This window comes from Hippoglossus hippoglossus, chromosome 3 (assembly GCF_009819705.1).
Source record: "Hippoglossus hippoglossus isolate fHipHip1 chromosome 3, fHipHip1.pri, whole genome shotgun sequence".
In the NCBI taxonomy this organism is placed as follows: Eukaryota; Metazoa; Chordata; class Actinopteri; order Pleuronectiformes; family Pleuronectidae; genus Hippoglossus; species Hippoglossus hippoglossus.
This window is the reverse complement of record NC_047153.1, coordinates 21,946,506-21,968,032: the sequence shown is the minus strand read 5'-3', so window position 1 is coordinate 21,968,032 and position 21,527 is coordinate 21,946,506. Positions and strand designations below refer to the sequence as shown.

At 42.6% G+C, this 21,527-nt stretch overlaps 1 protein-coding gene and 1 long non-coding RNA gene across 12 annotated transcripts in view; one reads left to right on the top strand and one right to left on the bottom strand.

Annotated features, from left to right (window-relative positions):
* Positions 1 to 21,527, bottom strand: part of si:dkey-205h23.2 (CUGBP Elav-like family member 4) — a 135,438-nt gene that overhangs the window by 32,988 nt on the left and 80,923 nt on the right. For 7 of the 11 annotated variants that reach the window (XR_004613515.1, XR_004613514.1, XM_034581788.1 and 4 more), the window contains 2 exons: positions 10,836 to 10,884; positions 574 to 702 (listed from right to left, as the gene is read on the bottom strand). Coding sequence is in view for 9 of the 11 variants with exons in the window: in XM_034581788.1 (XP_034437679.1) it covers positions 574 to 702; positions 10,836 to 10,884 (178 nt within the window). In the remaining 2 variants the exon portion in view is untranslated. The remainder of the gene's footprint in view (positions 1 to 573; positions 703 to 10,835; positions 10,885 to 21,527) is intronic. The other 4 variants (XM_034581786.1, XM_034581791.1, XM_034581794.1 and 1 more) reach the window with 2 other exon arrangements.
* LOC117759591 overlaps positions 1 to 21,527 on the top strand; it is a 53,636-nt gene that overhangs the window by 9,667 nt on the left and 22,442 nt on the right. The gene's annotated exons all lie outside the window — the stretch shown is intronic.

The window sequence follows — 21,527 nt, the reverse complement described above, 5'->3', positions numbered from 1 at the left end:
GTCCAATGGTGTCTCGGGGGAGGGATGACGGGAATGTGGGAAACAAACATGATTACACCGTACGTTTTTCAGATAACAGGAAGAGGAGAAGGAGGAAGAGGGGAGAGGGGAGCAGAAAGACAAGGTGTTGTGTGATGTATTTGTTGAGTACAAGCCCAGTTGGGAAGAGCTGCTGTGATGAGGAGACTAAGTAAGAGGGGGAAAAAAAGTTTGGAAGGGGAAAGAGAGTGAGAGGTAAAGTGCGAACAAAAAAGGGAATGGAAATACAGAAGGTAGTGAGAAAAAGAGTGGAAAGTGGGTGGAAGGAGGTGCCGGAGCATGGTGACAATGAGGTATGAAAGAAATGTGAGCGAGACACATAAGTGATGGTGGTTAAAAAAAGCAGAATGGCTGACAGAGAGGATGAGTTATTTTAGAAGAGCAGAGTGGATCGCAGACGATGTCAATGAGTGCATAGGCAGAAATGTAAAAATCTGAAAGACAGAAAGGACGTGTACAGACAGAAAGAGGATGCAGAGACAGACAGGGCAAAAAAAAAAAAAAAAGGAGAGTGGCAGGTGTGTGGGCTCTGACCCTTACTGGCCCCATCAGGCCCTCGCAGGACAGTGCACTCCTCGATCTGGCCGAAGGTCTCGAACAGCCGCCGGACATCGTCCTCGCTCTGCTGCTTGCCGAGCATTCCCACGAACAGCTTCCTGTCTTCTGGATGGGAAGAGGGGAAGAGGGTGGAGGGTGGAGGGAAGGAGGGGAGGGTGGAAGAGGGGGAAAGAACAGACAAATGCTACAGCTGATGGCACCGTTCTGCTGAGCTGAGAGGAACTTGCAACTCAACCCCCCCCCCTGCATTTCCTTTTATCAGTAGTCTGCTCTGTTGAGCCTACACCGCTGCTGCTGCTGCTGCTGCTGTTGTTATTGTTATTGTTGATCTTACTGTTGTGTGGTGTGCCACCCCACGCTGGCACGAGGGTAAGATATATCCCTGTTTCGAGTGAGCTATTCAAGTCTGCCACAGTGATTTGTGATACAGAGGATGTTTTGAGCGCTGTGGGTTTCAGGTAGAGGTAGAAAGAGAGTGAGGATGTTTTGCTCGGTTTGACAAACTGTTTGATTGTCTGGATGCTTAAGTCACTAAGTTGAAAGAGAACATGGAGCCAGAACATGGTATTTTTCAGCAACAAGGCGGAAGGAATTGGAATAAGCAAGAGTAAAGTGTGTCAGAGGTGTTTTCTGAGGGGCACTGGATAATTTCCAAAAGGACTTTTAAAGGTTTTCTCTTTCAAATGATGAAACTAAGAAGAGTTAACAATGATCAGTCAGTGTGGACTGGTTTCTCAATATACTCGATTTTCTGTCGACTTTAATATGTAAAAAAATGTTGTTTGGAGACAAAGTTCGGGACACTCACATTTTTTGAGTATGAACAATTGTGGGGAATGTAAAATACAGGAAATATAAAATGTGTTAACTTTTTTATAAAATGAACATGATTCTGTGCACTGTGCATTATTGGATGAAACTTGTCAGCTGAAGTTGGTTGTGGATAATTATCAGCCAAAGTTCTGCAGATTTGTATTTGTTAAACTCCAATTACAACAAATAAAAACTAGAATTCGCACAGTGCAATTCAGAGAAAGAATTTGTCTTCCCTCATGAACACACTGCAGAATTCTATATATGTTGTTTTCAAAATTAAACAGTGATGGAGAATGGTGTAAGCATTGGGGAAACCATAATTATCATGAAAGCTACAAGGTCTGGTTCTCATGCCTCAAAACTAGAATGATAAAGGATCATAAATATATTATTATGCAATATTGAATTCAATGACCCATGAAAATATCCCCAACTGACATCTCTAAGGTCATGGGCGAGTGGTTGAAGAGAGTGAGGAAGCACTAAATATTGGCAAAAATCTAGTATGACTTTAAAATCTGGGCTGACAGATTTTTTCCAATTACCCAACCAAGAGCTAAGACCTAAGTTTGAAGGGCAGCTCCACCTACGCCAATGTCTTCACTGCTACTGTGTGTCATAGTTGCTGCAGAGCTCCAGAGGGGGGCACTCTGGCTCAGACGTATGGGCTCCATACTATTACATTTTTGGCAAGTCAGAGGGCTGGATTTGTATAATTAATCTTCCCGGCGCTCTGGCATTAGACAGAGCATTCATCTTCTTTACATCTTTTACATTATGCATCCCCTATTCTGCGATGTTGTGGAATGAAATGGCTACAAGAGCCCATCGCCAGAACTGATGGAAAGTGGCAGGAAGAGGAAGACGAGTTTATTGGAAATTACACTGTTGATCTTCGGTGCGAGTCATTTGACTGGTCTGGAGCGGGTGAGGGGGCAGGGAGGAACGGAGGGCGAGAGCATCACCTGGGCCTCGACAGATGTGACGCCTCCTGTACCTGCCAGGCCCCATTAGACGCAGCTGTTCTAAAAATAAAGCACCAGGGCTTCCTTTTTGCAGCGGGGTAGTCGGATCCTGTTCCATTCCTGTAAAGTTCAAATGAGACACGTGCCTGCTACTCGCTTGGCCACATAAATGAGCACCTGCATAATCAATAAGGCCACGCTGCCTGGTCTGTACTGCTGGTGCTGGAGCTGTGGTGTCAGTACATGTTGCTGTCGTCACACCTCACACAGCAGGATTTCTTAAACCCACCAGCTGAGCCTAATACCACTGCTCATTATAGTCCCTTCTCCTCTGGAGCTCCAGGGCTGGAAGGGAGTGCGAACCCTGTAGAGGTCGCCATATAGAGAGCTACTTTCTGTATACTGCCGGCTGGGATTTACCAAAGGCCGACAGGATGACAGACATCTAGCTGGATATTGAGCATCAGTGGATGAGTTGAGTAGCTGTAAAGTCAGCCCTGAACAGGTGTTAGAGAGAAATGAGTCCGACTCCTCTCTGTGGCAGCAAAGGTGAACCGGACGTCAGCCCGTTCAGAGCATGTGACTTTGTCGTGATAGCACCACCCTCTATCTTTCAGATTTTCACTGAGGTGTCACTGTTACAACTTCAATGGGCAGAGTGGAGTTTTACAGGCCTCCTGCAGCGTGTTAATGTTTTGGGACAAAAGTCTCATCTCGGTCCTGGCCCGGGGAGATCTAATGGCGGCTTTACAAGGCTAATTAACAAGCCATGAGCGAGGTAATGAACTTTCCAAATGTGCTGGCAAACGCAAAAATAAATTACACCCCAGTGAAGGAATTAAAGGAAGTGTGAGTGTACTCGGGAGCCTTCCTTTGGGAGAGCCACAGTGAGAAAATGAATTTGGAGCTGCTATCTTTTCATTGCCTGACCTAAGAGTGTCTCAGTTGGCCCACTGCAAGCCCTGGCCAGAGTATAGATTGCTATTAATTAGTCCACTTTGCACCTGTCTCCAAAATAGCTCTTATTGGATTCCACAAGTTCCTGCTCATCTCCTATGGCCACTTGTGAGCTTTAAATTGGCATTTTATGAATATGAATAAATATTGTGTAGTGCCGCCTCTGTACAAGAAGATGACTCCATGACGCCAGAGTTATCCATTAAAAGGGTGGAGTGGAGGAAAAAAATAATAGCCATCACCTCTAGTACACTCATGTACTTGCATTAAGAGGGGTGAGAGCTTTCCTATGGAGCTGACTGAGGAGTCATAGAAGTATGACAAAACTGTACTGAGCCTACAGTTTGACCTTTGTACTTAATCTCTCATTGAGAAAGGCTCGTCTGATCCCTCTAACGGAGCTGAGCCACACAGCTGGAGAAAATGTGAGCTCTACAGCACTTCTCTGCTCTACTCTGAAGAGACCTTTGTAATCTACCTTTTAAACCTCGTTACTACTTTGAAATAATAACGTGCGTGCATGTGCGTGCATGGTAGTTAGAAAGCCTGGTTACATAATGCTGAATTTATGGTGTCGCTGCATGGTCAAACATCATTAATTAATCCATGTATTTCCCTATATAATACCTCTGCAATGACTTTAAAATGTAGTCAACAGATTCAAGGATATATATATATATATGCACAAAATGGGGCAGGCTTCAGCTACATGCTTACTTTCTCCCACACTCAGACACGTCACACAAACGTCCTTTTTGTTTCCCCCCCCAACCTTTCATCTCCCGAGTGAAGGTGGGAGCAATCGAGTGGAAAATGGTTCCATGTCAGTCTCCAGCTATGTCCAAACTGAGGTGGCATGTGGACAGCCCCATTTTATAAATGCAAATAAAAAGATCAAAAAAGTTATCAAAACACTACTGACATCTGACAATTGCTTGTCTCAGGAAGCCTTTTCATTTCAGTGCCCGGTATATTAAAAATTAATGGATTTTGCACAGACGCCATATGCTGTCAAGATTGATGCTTCTCTCCCCGGAATAAAGTGCTACTTGTGTTGTTGGCTGCAGTGTATGCATATATAGTGTACTTTTTTCCATCCTCTCTTTTCTTTTTGTCTATCTATTACTCTGTCTGTAGCTCTCTCTTTATTCTTTACTGTCATCCCCTCGCCCTGCTCTTTCTCTCCAGGCATGGAATTTGTTGCTGTGAAGTCTACTTCAAAATTTTCTGCTTTTGTTTGCCAATAATGGGGATATTCTCTTTAAATTATTACTCTCCTACTCCTGTGTGGGGGTAAATATTTCTTTCTTTTTTTTCCCTTTTATTTTTTCATGATTCTATCACTTATTGCCCGCTGGCAGTAGTCAGGGAAGCTTGGTAGTAGTAAGTGTTCAGAAAGCATGGACAGCTGCATCCAACGATAAAAGATGCCTGCTAGGCCACTGGATGCATTTCAAATGCAGAGTAATGTTCCAGGCAGCACAACAGAGGAGTTGCGCTTCTTATGGACTCATTAGAAAAGCCTGACGCTGGTGCACTGCTGCCTGGGAGGCCCGCCACCAGATACGCTCACACATGTACATGTAGGCGTACAGACTGGATGTACAAAGTGGTGGGAATGGCTTGTTATTAAGTTAGACTTTGTTTTTCATCATCTACTATATTTCCCCTGTGGTGAGGAGGGTATAGGACTCTGTTTGACATCAAAAGGTGCTATTTGCTTTTGGAATAGGCTTTTTAGATAATGAGCATTAGATATTTGCATCGTGAAGAGAAAAAAAAACCTAGAATATCCACATTTTGGAATTAGTGAAGTTTTGCTGTGGTCACAAAACTGTCATCCTTAAAAGAACAGACTTAATGTTCCTTTCCCAAATAACTTGAGAATAATGTATCTCCTGCAAGCCTCATTTATTCACAGGAAACTTTTTTGTGCAAGGAAATAGTGCTGAAAACCATAAATGAATTGATTAATCATTTGTTAAACAAGCAATCACTACTAAAACTAAATAATAGGGTAGTTATTATAGTGATTGGGAGACAATTATTTGCTGTAATGGTAATGAATGATAAAAATGACTGAAAGGTATAAATGGCTTTCCAAATAGAGTATAAAGAAACTACATCAATACAAATGGAGGCATTTACCTCAAAATAAAAAGTGGCTGATGTGTAACCATGAGTTAACATAACAATAATTGTGCTCCACCTTTTCTTAGCATGGGAATTGGTAAAGAGAGAGAATACCTGCACAGTCAATTTCACTCATTTGAGTATTTTATAACAATGCAGAAGTTTTATGGATTTTTTCTTAACTTTACATTATTTGATATGAACAAAGTCAGTAGAAATGGCAGAATGAAGATTCGAGAAGGCAGTTTGATGCTCAGGAATGTATTCAGGAAAGTAATTCATGATCTCTGCAGCTCTTATTGTACCAGCTAGTGTTAGCAGATGCACCAGAGAGGCAGGGTTTGCTAACATTCATACATTGCTTCAGTATCGTGGACTTATTCATGCTACAATTATTATCTGTTTGCATTCATATAAACTTTTTTCTTGTTCTTACTTTTTTAGAACAAATGCAAAAATGGATGACAATCATTTTAATATACTATTGATAACACCATTGCTTGGTATAGAGTATTTATAAGGGTTACTGAATAATCAAACTCTTTTTTTCCCTTAAATGGTGTAATTTTTTTATTTAAAAATGCTCAAACTTGATGTATAATTCAGTGTTAATATGCATGGTTCAAGTGCAGTGTTAAAGCAGTTAATGTAGAAAGTGTAAAATAATGTAGTGAGATTATTGTAAAACAAGATTCATGACGTATGTTCAGCTGTACTTCTCAAACCCCAAGCATTCCCTTTGCCTTTACGCTCCAATTTCCCACCGCTTAATAAGCCCCATTCTACATCGAACTCATGTTTAGTTCCTACCCAGCTAACAGAAGTAATTAGACCTCATCCCTGTGAAAATGCTGTGCAGCCACACGCTAAACCTTTCTGCTGCTGGTCCCAATCTGATGTATGCAAGTGGATTATCCAGTATAGTGAGGTGGTAAATGGAATAATCAGAGGAGAACAAATATTCAAATTGTCAGTGTATCAGGCACGATGAGGGGATACAGGCATCGTGTTTGTAAATGCATTACTCATACGTCTAGAGCTATCACATCCATTTACACAAGGGAGAGGGAGGGGGGGTCTTTCAACCTTCTGGTATGCATGAACAAAAAGTAACACAGAACTACTGAGGAAACATGTAAAAGAGTTCCTGTTGCGGTTTATCTCCAGATTATTTAACAGGTGTTTTTTCTACATTGGAAACTAGAGATGTTCTAATGCCAATACCAGCATTGGAATTGCCTCTGATACTGTCGAAAAAATGTTCGCATACATTTTTATATCTAAATATAATTGTTTTATCTAAATGCACTGATATCGGATCTGTACTCTGTATCGACCGATATGCAAAGTCCAGGTGTCGGAATTGGTAATAGGAAAGGAACAATTGTACCAGGAAATCTCTATTATGGAAACATCTTCTCTAATGGCTAGGCTCATTAAAAACGAGCTATTTAAATTAATATGCTGCAATGGTCTGTGTTGGATACCCCTGTATCCTTTTGTGTGTCCATGTGTCTCCATGTCTCAGTGTGTCTCAGTGTGTTTCCCAACACACTCGTATCAACTGCTGCCAGGGTTCCTCTTGACTTTTCAGAGTTTTGCACCACCGAGTCCAGAGGCACAGAGGGATCTTTTGGCTTCATTTGCATGTAAAGTGAAGCGTGCACCTCTGTGGGCGTGAGGTGCCTCCAGACAGTCCCTCCCCTGTGGCCTGCCAGACTGAGCCAGCCAGCAGCCCTCACTCTTCCCTACCTGCTGGGGTGGGGCATGACAGCACAGTGCACAACATTACAAGGTCCTGTCAATCTCTCCACTGCCCGCCTGGGGTCAACCTTCTGAAGAGCAGCAGGTTGGCAAGGACAAACACGACCCATTCACAATGACTCCCCTCTGCCAGACAGACAAAAGGCATGGACAAGATATTAAAAAAGGCTCACACAGGGCTGCTGACTTTCAAATGCAGGGATTGCAGTGCTGCTGGCACTGTATAAGTATCCAATAAAACAAAATAGGCGAGCTAATAAACAAGTAGACCAGCATAAGAAGTCTGGACAAATGCACTGTGAGTGGCACACTGTGAAAAAGTCGATGTTGATGGTTGGTTTCTGGGCATTTCAAGAGAGTGTTGAAACCATCTTATCAGAGTTAATAAAGGGAGAGGGTGTTGCGGGCTCACCCATCATCTCTCTTCTCATCAGTGTGGTCTCCAGTCTCACAGCAGTCGCTAGAGGAGTGGGACCTGGCTCCAAGATTGTGTTTAGATAATGGCCATCTCCAATCATAGATAATCTGGCCCCATCTTTTCTTCACAGACACAGCGGCAGACAAGGTCAGGGGGAAAAAGATTCCTGGCGAGGCTAGGAGGAGATAGGGACGGGGCGGCTCTGAGATGATTTACTGCTGAGATTCACTCAGCTGCCTCCATCACCCTCCGTTAACTTTCTCATCCTGTCATCTCTACCACTCTCACTCTTTTTGTCTTCCATCTCTCACCCCTCTCGCATTCCTCCACGGGCCTTGTACAGAATCCCCACCTCTCTTTCTATCACTCGCTTCATCTCTTCCTTTGCACTGCAATACCAGTGAGAGAAAGACGGGGGGATAGAAGGAAAACAACAGAGAAAAGGAGAGTATAACATGTCTTCTTTTCCTCTGTTCCCCTTGGATTGAGGCAGATTGCTTGAGTTTCAAGAGTATAAATAGTTTTCTCTGTTCCTGCATTGACCACAGAGTAAGTGAGCAAAGGACCCATGACTCCATTGTGGCTCAGTATGTCTGAGTTGAATTCATTGTTTGATCGAACTGGGCAGAAAAGAAGTGGTGCTTAAGCTCATCAGATAAATGCAGACATTGTGGGGAGGAGGTCAGTTGACTGAAGGAACAAAAATAGATTTAAAGGCTGTGAAGCTCCCCTCCCATGCACCATTCTTTCTTGATAATCCAAGAAAAAAATAAAATAAGCCATGAGTCATTCTAATAGACAGCCAGAGAATCAGCTCTGTAAGCCACAATGGCTGCCGAGTGGCAGGTTTTCTGTGGTGCCAGGCCCCCCTAGTCATTTTCTGAGCTCTGGTTTTACGTCTTCTCTTGACACTCACGTATCCCCAGGGAGAGGATGTCTCTCAGGGACCGTGAACAAAAGAAGGGCTACTGGAGTCTCCAAATGGAGTAATGGGCCCTAATGCCTTTGCTGGCACGTAATGGAGACCTCTTTACAAGTTCCCATGACAGATAATTGCTGACGTCTTGGTAGTGATAAATGTACGGTGTAAATGTCCCAGTACAACCCTGGATTTGACCATCCAGAATCCCCACTGGGATTGGTGCACCTGACTGGTCCTCATCGCTCCAAGGATGAATCCCTTTCAACTTCCCCTCCTTAAGTCAGCCCTGGCTGGGCTGTCTATTTTCCTTTTAACCACAGGCCTTCATAGTAAATCTCATTTCATTGTCAGCCGCGACTGTGGTTTACTTCCCTAGCCTGTCTGCTGACTTCCTGTTGCCATTAACGTTCAATATCTCTGTTGGGGCCTGTCTGCTTGGTCTTATTTCATTCTGTGCTTTGTCCTATCCTGTCCTCCCATAGAGAAAGTTCATCTGACAGACAAGCAGGGGCTGTGCTTGCCTAAGAGCCCTCTGTATTTCATTCACACTGCCTGTTCATCTCCTTTCTCTTTCTACTGAAAAAAGAGTAGTAATTGATATTGGGACCCATCCATCCTCCTCTCTTAAGCCCAGAGATCCAATTTATCTTGGTGAGAATGCCGATTGGCTCTCGCCCAGGCCTTGTCGGTCAGACTTTGCCTGTTTTCAGATGGCCGTTAATTAAAGTGCCGCCATGACAAAAAAAGATCTACATCGGGGTGTGTGTGGCAATAGAAATGGGCCATCTGATTCACACTTGACCACATAAATCAGCAAAGTGGCTCAGTCTAATCTGACCTAGGCGGTCTAAATCACCACTCTGAAATGCAAGCACAGGGCAGACACAGACCGGTCCAATTAGATCCAATTCCAGCCATGTAAATCTTTGCGTGGCTTAATCTGCATTAACCTCAGTGATGTTAGTCACAAATGGCTTCAGAATGATGTGGTCAATCACCATGCCAGTCAGACTAAAGATGGAGGGAGGAGGCAGCGCAAGAGCATCTGCACAGTGTCACAGTAAAATCACATAATTTAATGTGATGACTGGTGCTTTTAAATGTACAGGATAACTTTTTAGAGTAGAGCATAATTTGCATTCCAGTCTAATGTAGCCAATTTAACTAATTAATACATATAAATAATGATAAACATGTAAAAACTGTATTTCAATTGAATTGGACTAAAAGTCTTTCACCAAAAACTGAATAACCCTGAATCTTACTTCGTTAACTTTGAGCTGTTTCAATTTAAATTTGAAATTTTGTGATTTCAAGTTTTAATCCCAGTGTAATATGCCAATATTGAAGCAGATAATTAGGATATTAGCTAAAGGTTTTATTATATATTATATATTATAGTTGATTCCAGTGTAATCCAAAAACAATTCCAAACAGGAGGACAAAGAAAAATTACCTTCCCCTCAAATAACATAACGTGATACAGATCTCTTTTTTGAGTTCCTTTCTTTTCACAAATCCCATAACAAATCAATTATATAAATATATAATTAATATAAAATATAATAAATAAATATTACTCAATAAACTAGTACTGTTTCATTACATTAAGATCAGTAGCTAGATAGTCAGGTAAGTTGGAAGGCCGATACTGTGGTAACATTGATTGACAGTCGTTGATTTAAGAGTCGTGAAACCGGCTGTGTAAAAAGATGAATTCATTGTAAAACAGAAACCATATGCAGCACAAAGAAGTTTCAAACTCCTTAAATCATGACATGTCACACTTAGAAAGACTTGAACTGTCTCCTCCCTTTATTTAGAGACCAATAAATTGATATATTTATCATAAGATTCCTTACATTGATAGATTGATAGTATCTCCAACATGATAGTCTGAGCTGTTTGTGTGTGTGTGTGTGTGTTCCACAGCCTCTAAACTGTAAGCAGACTTTACAATCACTCTGTGGAAATCCTTCGGCATTCGTGTCCATCCTCTCTCTCTCCATGTCTCTGTCTTGTCTTTGAACTGCTCCCAGTGACTGTGAACCTGAGACAGCCCCTCTGCTGGCACAGATGGGAAGTCAATAGAAGCAAGTGACCTATATTACAGGCTACTCTGCTAACTCCCAGTGTGTCTCCAGTGAGAGCAGAATATTAAGGATTGCACGTGTGCTACTCCAGTGCATTCCGGTGTTTGCGTGCATGTGTTTGCGTGTTTTTAAGGAGGGTGTGCAACAGAGACCAGGAGAAGGTTAATTACCTCCTCGTCCTTCGCTGTCGGCTGGCTTCACCTGGATGGGCCGGTTCATCTGGAGAGAGAAGAGGACAGAAGGAAGAGAAGGGAAATCCCTGGTTAGTACGCAACGATAGGAGCAACTGCTGCAATGTGTGAAGTGGGAAGAGAACAAGTGATACGTGGCAGTGTTCCTAGTGCTAATGTTCTGAGTTTGTCCAGCTCTGTGGGCTAAACACAAAAATCAAACAGTGACAGTGTCGTAAAAAAAGATAAATCTGTGCAGTGCTCCATGCCAGCGTGTTTAATTAATCCAGGGCACTGGCTCTAGAGATGCCTGAATTCCCCTCACAGTTCAGCAGAATTAGCACTTTTCAATGACGGAGCCACACTGGGTGTCAGATGGCACTTGGAGATTAATGCCATTACATCAGCCACTCCCAGCCCCACAGGGAAAGGTCCTTTCTGGCTGGCCCTTGCTCTTCCTGTCCCCTCCTGGCTCCAGACTCCCAGTCACCACCGAACATTCTGCTCATCCCTGACCCACAGTAATTCCTCTTTCTCTGACTCCATCACTTCGACCTCTCTTGCCTCTCTATACACAGAATCTCTTTGGAAACTCACAACCAATGTCCCACTGGTGTGGTCAGCCAACCCCACTCTGCACCACCAAACAGCGTATAGCTTTGAAACAGCTTGTGAAAGGTTAACAGTAGGGAATCGATAAACAACCTTTGAAGATCCATTTCATATTGAGGTGAAAGCAAAGGGATGCCAAGCTAATATAAAAAAGAACCCTTTTAAAAACTGCCTGCCTTGAATATAAAAAAAATCGTTTTGCTCCCCTGACGATGGTTTTTAATTTTTTCTCACTTACCAGAGTTTTAACATGAAAACAGAAAAGAGTCACTTTTGTACCTTATCTGAAACAGGTATGATATTCCATCTCACCTCTGTGAAATGGGTGAGTGTTAAGAGCAACCCTTAAAGAAGACCCTTGCTTATTGAAGCTAGCCACTTTTGTCATACTTGGCATTGTGATCTTCTGGGTTCAGTGGGCATTGGGCCCATCTTTCTAACTAGGCCATGTGGACAGCTCCATCATGTGATTTGCCAGTGAATGGCACACGGTACTGCCCACTCAGATCTGTCCACTCGAGAAGCAAAGTGGGTGTTGGGCCCTCAGGCAACGCAGCACTTGACAGCAGTTGACATGAGCATGGACCATGGCCAAATATAGAACTAAGACTGGTGGACATGTATAGACAAGCGTATACATGGTGATACCCTGGGGACACAAAGTACTCAGCTGGCAATATGCTGTGACACTGGAACAAAGCTTTGAGAAATGACGGACGCATTACAAAGACAAGCACATGAAGCCACACACACACACACACACACACACACACACACACACACACACACACACACACTGACTCAGGGGCAATAGCACCCATACAATGGACCTGCAAATACATCTCCACACGTATATGCTAGCTGTAGTTTCTAAGGTAATATTACGTAAAAGCTTAGACAAATTGATCTACTGTGGTTTGGTGCACAACGTTGACAGTGTGCAGATGCTAACAAACAAAATAAATACTGTCAAATCACATCTTGCTTAAAATAGTCTTCACGTTGCAATGTCGCAGGGTACGTTGCTTTGTCAGAATGACCATCCTCCACATGCGCAGAAATACAAAGGTCATATACTCAGTTTCTGCAGCTGTCAGTGTCAGATGAGATAAAGTATCGCTGAGAATGTCGCTGACCTGCTGACGCACTGCCAGTCACTCTGAATAAACATCATCCATCAACACTAACAGCGCTACTCTGACATATTTGTCAATCCTTTAACTGTTATTACATTTAATTAAAAGGAAAGTAGAGGTGACTTACTTCTTTCAAGCCCAAACAAAAAGGCTTGAAAGAGAAAATTTCCTTATGTTCTCAAGGGGGACCTTGATTCCAGATGTTTCGGCAGCTCTGTCTGGCTCACTGGCTCTGGGGGATGGAGTGAATATGAAGTCCTGTTGGGTTGTGTTTATAGTGTGAATCCAGACTAGAACCCTCTCTAATGATTTATCTGTGTATAACAGCCATCAATATTACATTGAATATTATTTACATGTGAGTCTTAGGTAAAGTTCAGGTGAGGTTCAGCATTGATGTATGTCGGTGTGTGGTAGAGCAAATTAGGTCAGTTGGAGCATTCTAAGCAGTAAGTTAAGATGCTGTGCCTACACACATTACAAAAGTGTGTATTTATGTGTGTGTGTGTGTGTGTGTGTGTGTGTGTGTGTGTGTTTGAGTGCAGCAGCTCAGGTCGGGGGCAGAATTTGTCTCGCATAAGAGGTTTAGGGTAGTCCCAAGATCCCTGCCCAGTGATCAGTCAGCATCCAGGTCTTAAACGCCAGTGATTGGTCAGGAGGCTTCATTAGTAGCCCCTGAGCCACTGCAGCAGCTAGAGTCATTAGACAACCCAAAAGTACACTTGGGGTTGCTAAGCAACCGAGCGGAGCTGACCGGCAGGCAGACGTGGCGAGCTGGCCGTCGGTCTGTGGGCTGTTCGCCAACCAATTGGCACTCATTTCTTTCTTGTTCTTTTTTTCTTTACTTGGTCCAAGGAGGTCATAGTGAGAAGGGAGGAAGAAAAAAGATTTCTCAACTCCCACCTTCTAGCGTGTCCCACTTTCATGTCCCTTTTCGGTGACTGTGACAATGAGTTTTCAGAGCGAGTCTGCTGTAACTTTTGCTCCATCTTCCTGCCAAATTATGAAGTTCAGCTCGATGCCAGACTTCGGAGCTGTGAGTGGCACACCTACACATATGGCAGCAGTTATGTCGTCTGCTGCTCTGAGCTACTTTTATTGTGTCCTCTACATATATTCTCTTGCGCTAACAGAGGGGATGTTTCTAGCTCTCAAGTTTATTGCACAGAAATCTTGATGTTGACTTTAGTTGTACTACTTTACTCTCCCTCTCTCACTCTCTCTCTCACACACATACACACACAGAGGCACAAAAAGTCTTGGGGCTCAATAACAGCAGGTGGCTTAGGTGACATTTTAATCCCTTATTACTGAGTGCAGGATTAGCCAACAGATCAAGGCAGAGTTAATTATATGAATTCATCAGAGGCTGGGCGAAGAGGCAGCCCACTTTCCCCTAAGGCCAGGACCCACCCCCACCACCCACCCTTTGCACACAGACGTACATGCACACACATCGAGCAAGAGGGCAAGTGACATTCGGTCTGTCTGAGAAGCTACTTCCTTATTAGCATCGCAGCAGCAGAAAGCTAAGATAGCACATACAGTGGAGCCTCAAGAGACGCTGTGAGACAAATGACATCTACTACCTGCCCGTCGGACCACAGCGGAATGAACTGCATAGACATCGGCGAGGAAGACTACAGGCTTTTTCATCCTGTAGACGTGTGGCTGCCGAGGCTGAAAGGAGTTCAACACCACCCCCCCGTCTTGCTTTATCTTTGTCTCTCTCTGCCCCTTTGGCCTCCAAAACCAATATGCTTCCCACCACAGCCCCTTAATGGGTTGATCAATGCTGACAAATAGGCAGCTCATGCTGTCTTGCCTAGGCTCTCTCAGCTCTGTGCCTGTGTGCTGCTGCACTTAGAGAGGCCATCTCTCTTTCTCCTCATCTCTCCCCTTTTCTATCTTTCTTTTTCTTTCCCTCACTTTTTTTTCCTCTCTATATTTCCCCCTCTTTCATGCTCTACTTCCTTTATGTCTATACGTTCATTTTTTTTCTTTGTTCTAATCTCCAGGAGCGAATCTATATTTTTCATTCTGTTATGATGAATAAAAGTCAGCTGAAGTCACGGAGGGGTGGAGAACCAACAGTGTGGAAGAGAGAAACTTGCTCACAATTTCCAGCAAAGGACTCTGTGTGTAAGTTTCAGAGCATTGAGCTGTGTGTGTGTGTGTGTGTGTGTGTGTGTGTGTGTGTGTGTGTGTGTGTGTGTGTGTGTGTGTGTGTGTGTGTGTGTGTGTGTGTGTGTGTGTGTGTGTGTGTGTGTGTGTGTGTGCGCGCGCGTGCGTGCGTGCGTGTGTTCAAGTCCATATGTCTTTTGCCAGTGCGTGTGATTGATAATAGTGCAGTGGAGGGGAAGAAGGACAAGGACACTGCTGGCCTTTGACCGCGTTTGACCATGCTGTGTGAATGTCACTGCTCGCAAAGCAAGCAAGGAGAAATGCTATCTATCAGAGCCTCTAAATACAGAAAAATGTTCCCTCACAAGCACGACTAAAAGGTGAGCACTGATACTCTTACCCCACTCTAGAGTCACTTTCACTGTAACTCGAACACTTTCTTGCTAGATGACTAGCATCCAGTGCGAATATGAACGCCCTTCCAAAATCTGAATTGATGAATAAATTACATAATAAATTTCCATTCTGATCTGTACATTTATAACATTTATCTCAGTTGTTAACTTCTATTTAGTCTGCTGAACCTGTTGGGAAACGTATGCAAGCATGCGACCATCCAACTTTAGGATTATAACCTCCGACAAGGAGGTTAGGATTTTACCCCTGTCTGTTTGTTTGTAAGGGAATTTACACAATCAATTCAACAGATTACCATGAAACTTGGGGGAAGGATGCGGCATGGGTCAGGGAAGAACCTGGATGGATACAGGATTTTTTTTTCACTCCCTTTAACATAGTGAGATAAGGTGTTTTTCAACGTTTTTACAGATTTTCCAGGGAATAATTCATGGATGTTGATGAAACAAATCACGCATATTTAGAGGACTACTAGTGCCATTCTTGTTATTTCATATTTTCATTTTACACACATCCTTATCAACTCTGACAAGTTAGCACGCAGGTTATATTGTAATGATTGGTGCACCACAAAAAACCAATACCAGAAACACACAGAATTCTGAAGTCGTCTGAGTAGATGTTTGGTAACATGAGCACAAACACACAATAAGTCCTTTAAATGCTGCAGGTTGAATAAATGTCAAGTCACTCAGAAAAAGAGCCAAAGGAATATGATATAAAAATTGTAGGAACACACACACATATATTTATTAATTTGCAATGATCCCTGTAAGTGTCGTGTCATGTGCACATGATGCACAATGAAGGTGTATCCGGGCGCACCTGCTATTTTTGCTCTTCAGTGAGCATCCACGCAGGGTGAAGTGGGGTATTAATAGGAGGCTTTGGTGATGAATCATTACCTTTTCAGCCAGTCACATTACTCATCTCATAACTTTTAAACAGCTGTGCCAATCACAGTGGCACATGAAGAATATGGCTCACGAAAAGAGGGGAAGAGTCTAGACCAGTTTGTCTAAGTAGGAAAATAGTCTTGCCTAGTAAATGCAGAGGCAAACGCACAAATATATAGTGTCTATATATAAAATCACCAATTTTGCTCTTACAATAAAGCATGGTTTTATTGGGAAAGAGATGTTTTGAATTTCTACAGTAAAAGTCTCATTGTCTGCTTTCCTTTGTTTTATTTAGGAAGTTAATGAAGTTAAACTAATTTAGTTTTGGCTTCATCCAAACAACAAATGTGCTATACTGCCAAAACTGTGATTGAGCATTAGTCTCTTTTGAGCCCTGCAAAAACTGACAATTCCCTTAAATAAAACCTAATACTTGCATGACTTTCTCTGGAGAAATGTGGGAATTTTTTGGTTCTAAAACAAATCTTTACCACCTACTCTTTCTTAAGTCGCCAATTTAACATTTTACAGAAACACTTCTGTTTTTCTGTTTTTTTACAGCTACAGATCAATCTCTATTGTGACTTAAGAAAATTGGGAATTTAATGCAGGCTTCAAAATGCATTTGATTAAGAAGGTAATGCTACACACAGCTCTTGCCTTATTGTAAGAGTCATTTTTGATGTGGATGAAGAGAGAGGATATTTTATATACTGGACTCTGTGGTTGTGAGTCACTTCTGTTATGTTGTGCAAATAGTGAACATTTAAGTCTTAAAATGTCCATGATACATATATGTGCACTTGACAGTTGTATCCCGAAGCTCTAACAGTGAAATTATACAAACAAATGAGTCAATGAAAAGACAAGTTAATTATTTCCTCTTTGCAGTTATTTCATCTGACTTCCTCTCGTTTCATCCCACACATCAAATACCATTCGGTTTTCCAAGTCATCGGGTACTATTCTGTTGATAAGCCATCTATTGTTTGATGCCTCTTATCATTCTGTAGTTTCGCCGTCATTGAATTCATTGGAGCTGTTGATGCCATTTACAGCCTTTTAAGTGCTATAAAAGATATTTAATGCACACTGACTTTTCTTGAAGAGCCAATAAAGTCTGAAACAGGGGAACCTCATTCCTAAAGGAGATGTTAGGATAGAGCCTGACCTTTACCCATTACAGAATCACAATACATGTAAATGCCCTGACCTCTGTGAAGTGTCTTTAGAGGTTTAGGAAGCATTTGACTGTTTCATTGAATGGATTTGGCATTTCTGTCAATACTAACTAAGAGGGTGAGTATTAACAGAGTGCTTTATTTATTTCATATCAGTTTATGTCATACTAGCCCCACTGAAAGGAGAATAGTAAATACAAACAGGACAAAATGTCTCGATTACAATGATAATCTGTTTAGGTAATGTTATCTCTTATTTAATTTGAATAAAGGGGAATTTCTTTTGAAAATACAATTATCGTACAATTATCTTGCTGGCGAGACCCCCAGATCCTGCCAGCCTGTGCTGTGCCAGCCCAGACTACTGCCTCCATCACCAATCGCTCACATGTCAGGACATCCTGCGCCTCATTTCTGTACGGAAAAGAAACAGGTCCAGAGCAGCGCAGCGGGAACAAGTCTTTCTCTTAAATTGGTGTGCAAGTTCACAGCGGCTTTCCTGTGAGGCCAGCGAGTCGGGAGAGGTCGAGCCTGCCGCGTGTGTTGGGAGGAGACGGGTTATAGTCGGAGTGATCATACACTTGCCTGTCTCCCTTGAAAACACAGGGAGGAGGGCTGTGTCTGCCTCGCTGCGAGGAGAAGAAGAGGGAGAAGGGGTGCTGACAGCTCAGCAGAGGGTGGCTGGCGGTGAAACGCTGCCTATTTTTAGCTCTGAGCCCAAGCTCCTATTTAAAGACTAGGTACTTTGGGTCGGGTCGGAAAGGGGAGGCGGGCAGCAGCGGCAAAAAAAGTTTGGTCGTATACGGCTGGCACAGTATTTCCTGGAATGATGCTGCAGTTTGTAGAAGATCATCTCTGTGCTTGTATTTTGTCTCTGGGTTCTCTGTCCCATTTTCGTTTTTTAATCGTTGGGTTTTAATTTATCTCTGTAAATCTATGTTTGAGTCTCTGAACCAGTCCATACCACCCTGCCCTGTTTAGTCTGGTCCAACCCAACCTTGTCTTGGGGACCTCTGCCCAGCCGACATTCATAATAGCCCAATCCCCCCTTCTATTTTTATTCTTACTCCACCGGCGCCCAGCAGGACTCCTCTTGAGGTGGGACAGTTTCAGACAGAGTGGATGAGAAATCGAGCCATCATGTTATCCTCTGCTCCATAAAGCCTCTGTTCTTCCTCTGAGTGTAGATGGATTGCTGTGCAGATCACTGCAACCAATGGGCAGCACACTACATTACATTTATTGCTCCCCCCCACTTCCTCTTTTTCCCCCTCCCCATCGCCCTCCCTCTTCTTCCTGTGGATATGGGGTGGATGGAAAGAAGGACAGGGGGAGTCGGGGGTGGAGGTGCATCGGGGGAAGGAGGGGGTGACGATTCGACACAGTGAGACAAGACTAACAAATTAGTCAAAGTGACAGGGTGTTTTATGAGGTCTGCTCTTGTGAGGCGACTGCTGCTCTCCCCTCTCTCTCTGTCTCTCTCTCTCTTGCTCTGGGGCCGCAGGGACACCATACCAGGGCTGTGTGTGTGTGTGTGTGTGTGGTACATATTTGTGCATTTGAAAATGAGAGAAAAGCGGCAAAGGAAGTGGTGGAATATGGAAGGAGCAGCAAGCAAGTGTAAGATAGAGGAATAGAGAAGGGAGATATAATGAATACAAGAGGAGAGGCTCAGCGATTAAGAAAAAAGGCGGCAGAGTTTCAGCTTCGCTTTAAGTTTTCCTTTTCATTTTGCATGCTATGATATAACAGCCACTCTTACACATATAGTTATCTTCAGTCTTAACATATTGAAGAGGGATATTGAAGTATTTATGAAGTACTTAATTATCTTTTCATGTAGAGCCTGTAAAGCATATTAATGTCCCCATGCATCTATGAAATAAGTGCTCTTACTGTCCAGCATTTATTATCTATAACTTTGTGAAGTGATATTCAAACTGTCATGTAAACTCTTTTATAACGGGAGATTTTGGATGAGAGACTGTGAACTTGAAGATCTTTCCAAAGGCAAAAAAATCCAAGTTGATAATAACGCACACAGTTTGCATAGAGGATAAAATGTCCGCACTCGAGCCCTGCACACAAACAAAACACCAGAATAGGAATAGCAGCGAATAACCTGGTACCTCCCCGGGAGCATCTATCACTCCGCGCAGCCACAGTACAAATGTTTCTGAGTCGGGCCAGAAAAACAGCCAAAGTGGCTCACAGTACAAAGAGGAGTGGGAGAATAATAATAAGTGGAAGGTAATGACATGCCATGCATCTATCAGATTTATGAGAGTCTATGTCCTGCTCTGCTCCTCTCAAACCCCCGCCGGCCAGGTCTGCGCCGCAGCCAGTACACACCACAGCGCTGATGAGATGAGTCAGAGGTGAGCAATCATAGAGCACAGAGCAAAGGCGAGAATGGAGCTGGACTCGCTCTGCTGTGGGCAATGACAACATCCAGCAATCGGGCTCTGAAGGCCCAGAGCAGACACACATACACGCTGACAAACAAACCAAAATGGCCTGCACAAATGCAAAAGGAAACCCTGAAAAGCAAATATGAAACGGGCATAGAGTAGCATTTAAAGAATGTGTACACATACAGCTCTACATTAAAATAAGATTTAAATAGTGAAAACATTTTATATCAATTTGTGGCGGCCACTGTTAATTTTGTGGTGGTCAATCAATCAATCAAATTTTATTTGTATAGCCCATATTCACAAATCACAATTTATCTCACAGGGCTTTAACAAGGTGTGACATCCTCTGCCCTTAACCCTCAACAAGAGTAAGGAAAAACTACTAAAAAACCCTTTTAACAGGGTAAAAAGAACGTAGACACCTCAGAGAGAGCCACATGTGAGGGATCCCTCTCCCAGGACGGACAGAAGTGCAATAGATGCCACGTGTAATGGAGAACATCAGAAAGATAAGAGTATTTGCTGCATTGATTAGAATAAACAGTTTGTATTATAATGGTATGTAAATTAATTGATGGATTATTGTCAGTAATGGTATCTGAGTAGAAATATTGTATATCAAGCAGTCTTGTAACCATAGTCCATGGTCAGCAGCCATCATGACAAGAACTGGTGGTGGCAACAAATAAACCAGTGTATGGGAAACACAGAGGTGTGAAAATATTTTAGGTTCATTATGAAACTAACGGGTTAGAGGACGTTGGCTGAAGAGGCAGTCCTTCAATGTGGCCCAGAACTCACTTGTGTTCACGCAGCAAAAATGCATTCACATCTGAACTTAGAGCTGTCCACTTCTGACCTGATCAAAATGTTTTTTAAGGCCTGAACTGTGATTCAAATTCACATGTTTGTTGCTGTCGTTTTTGCGATGTACATATGGAGAAGTGTAGTAGTAGTGCTGTCACCTGAGAGTCTAAGAGTCAAATCAAATCATCAGTCCGAACCCGCTCAGTCGACTAGGATTGTTCAAGTTGAACCTTTATTTTTATTAGAAGTAGCTGCAGAGTGAGTGCTCATCACTTTCACATTGCTCTCTGGGGTAAAATCATTCCACTACGTCAAGTTGACTTGACCACTTGGTGAAACGATCTACGACCTGGATCCAGGGTGAGTCTGAGGGAGAGCAGTCTTTGGCTTCCGTTTGATATTCTGTGTCAGCAAAAATTGTGCACATTTCCGAACCATTTGCAGCGCAGTTAGCGCACTTTAGCTTGGAGGGATGACTTGGCTTGATTACTATAATATGTTAACCATACTGTCACTCTAAACATTCTGTAAAAAAATGTGGCAGTTTAATAAAGTGTTGCTTGATAGTCTACTGTATATATCTATAATCTCGACATGAATCGAGAATTGATAATATACATATGGTGAACAGATTGTTTTTGTCCTTTACTAGATGGTTAATTTGCCTTGTTTAAAGTTTTAACATTTGTTGGGTCAGGGAAGTGGATGAGTTTGTTTTTGATTGGATTCAACTCTTTTTTTTTCACTAATAAAAAGGCACAGTATGAAGAAAAACAATATCTTTTATAAAATTGTAATTTTCAAGAACAATCATTGTAAGACTACAAAATGAAGTACTTAATTTGCTAGATATCACAATCATTTTCACATTACCATGAACACTCAGACACTGCAGATATTAATGTAATCTAAATGATGATCTTGGTGCACATGCACACACAAATAAACACACACAGGCTTTCAGCACGGCAAATAATTGTGCAGTATCAATAACACATACACTCACATACTGTAATGAAGCTACATCACAGTACATTAGCGAACCTGTGCATCACATCACATATCAACCTGGTATGAACATAACACAACACAACTCCCT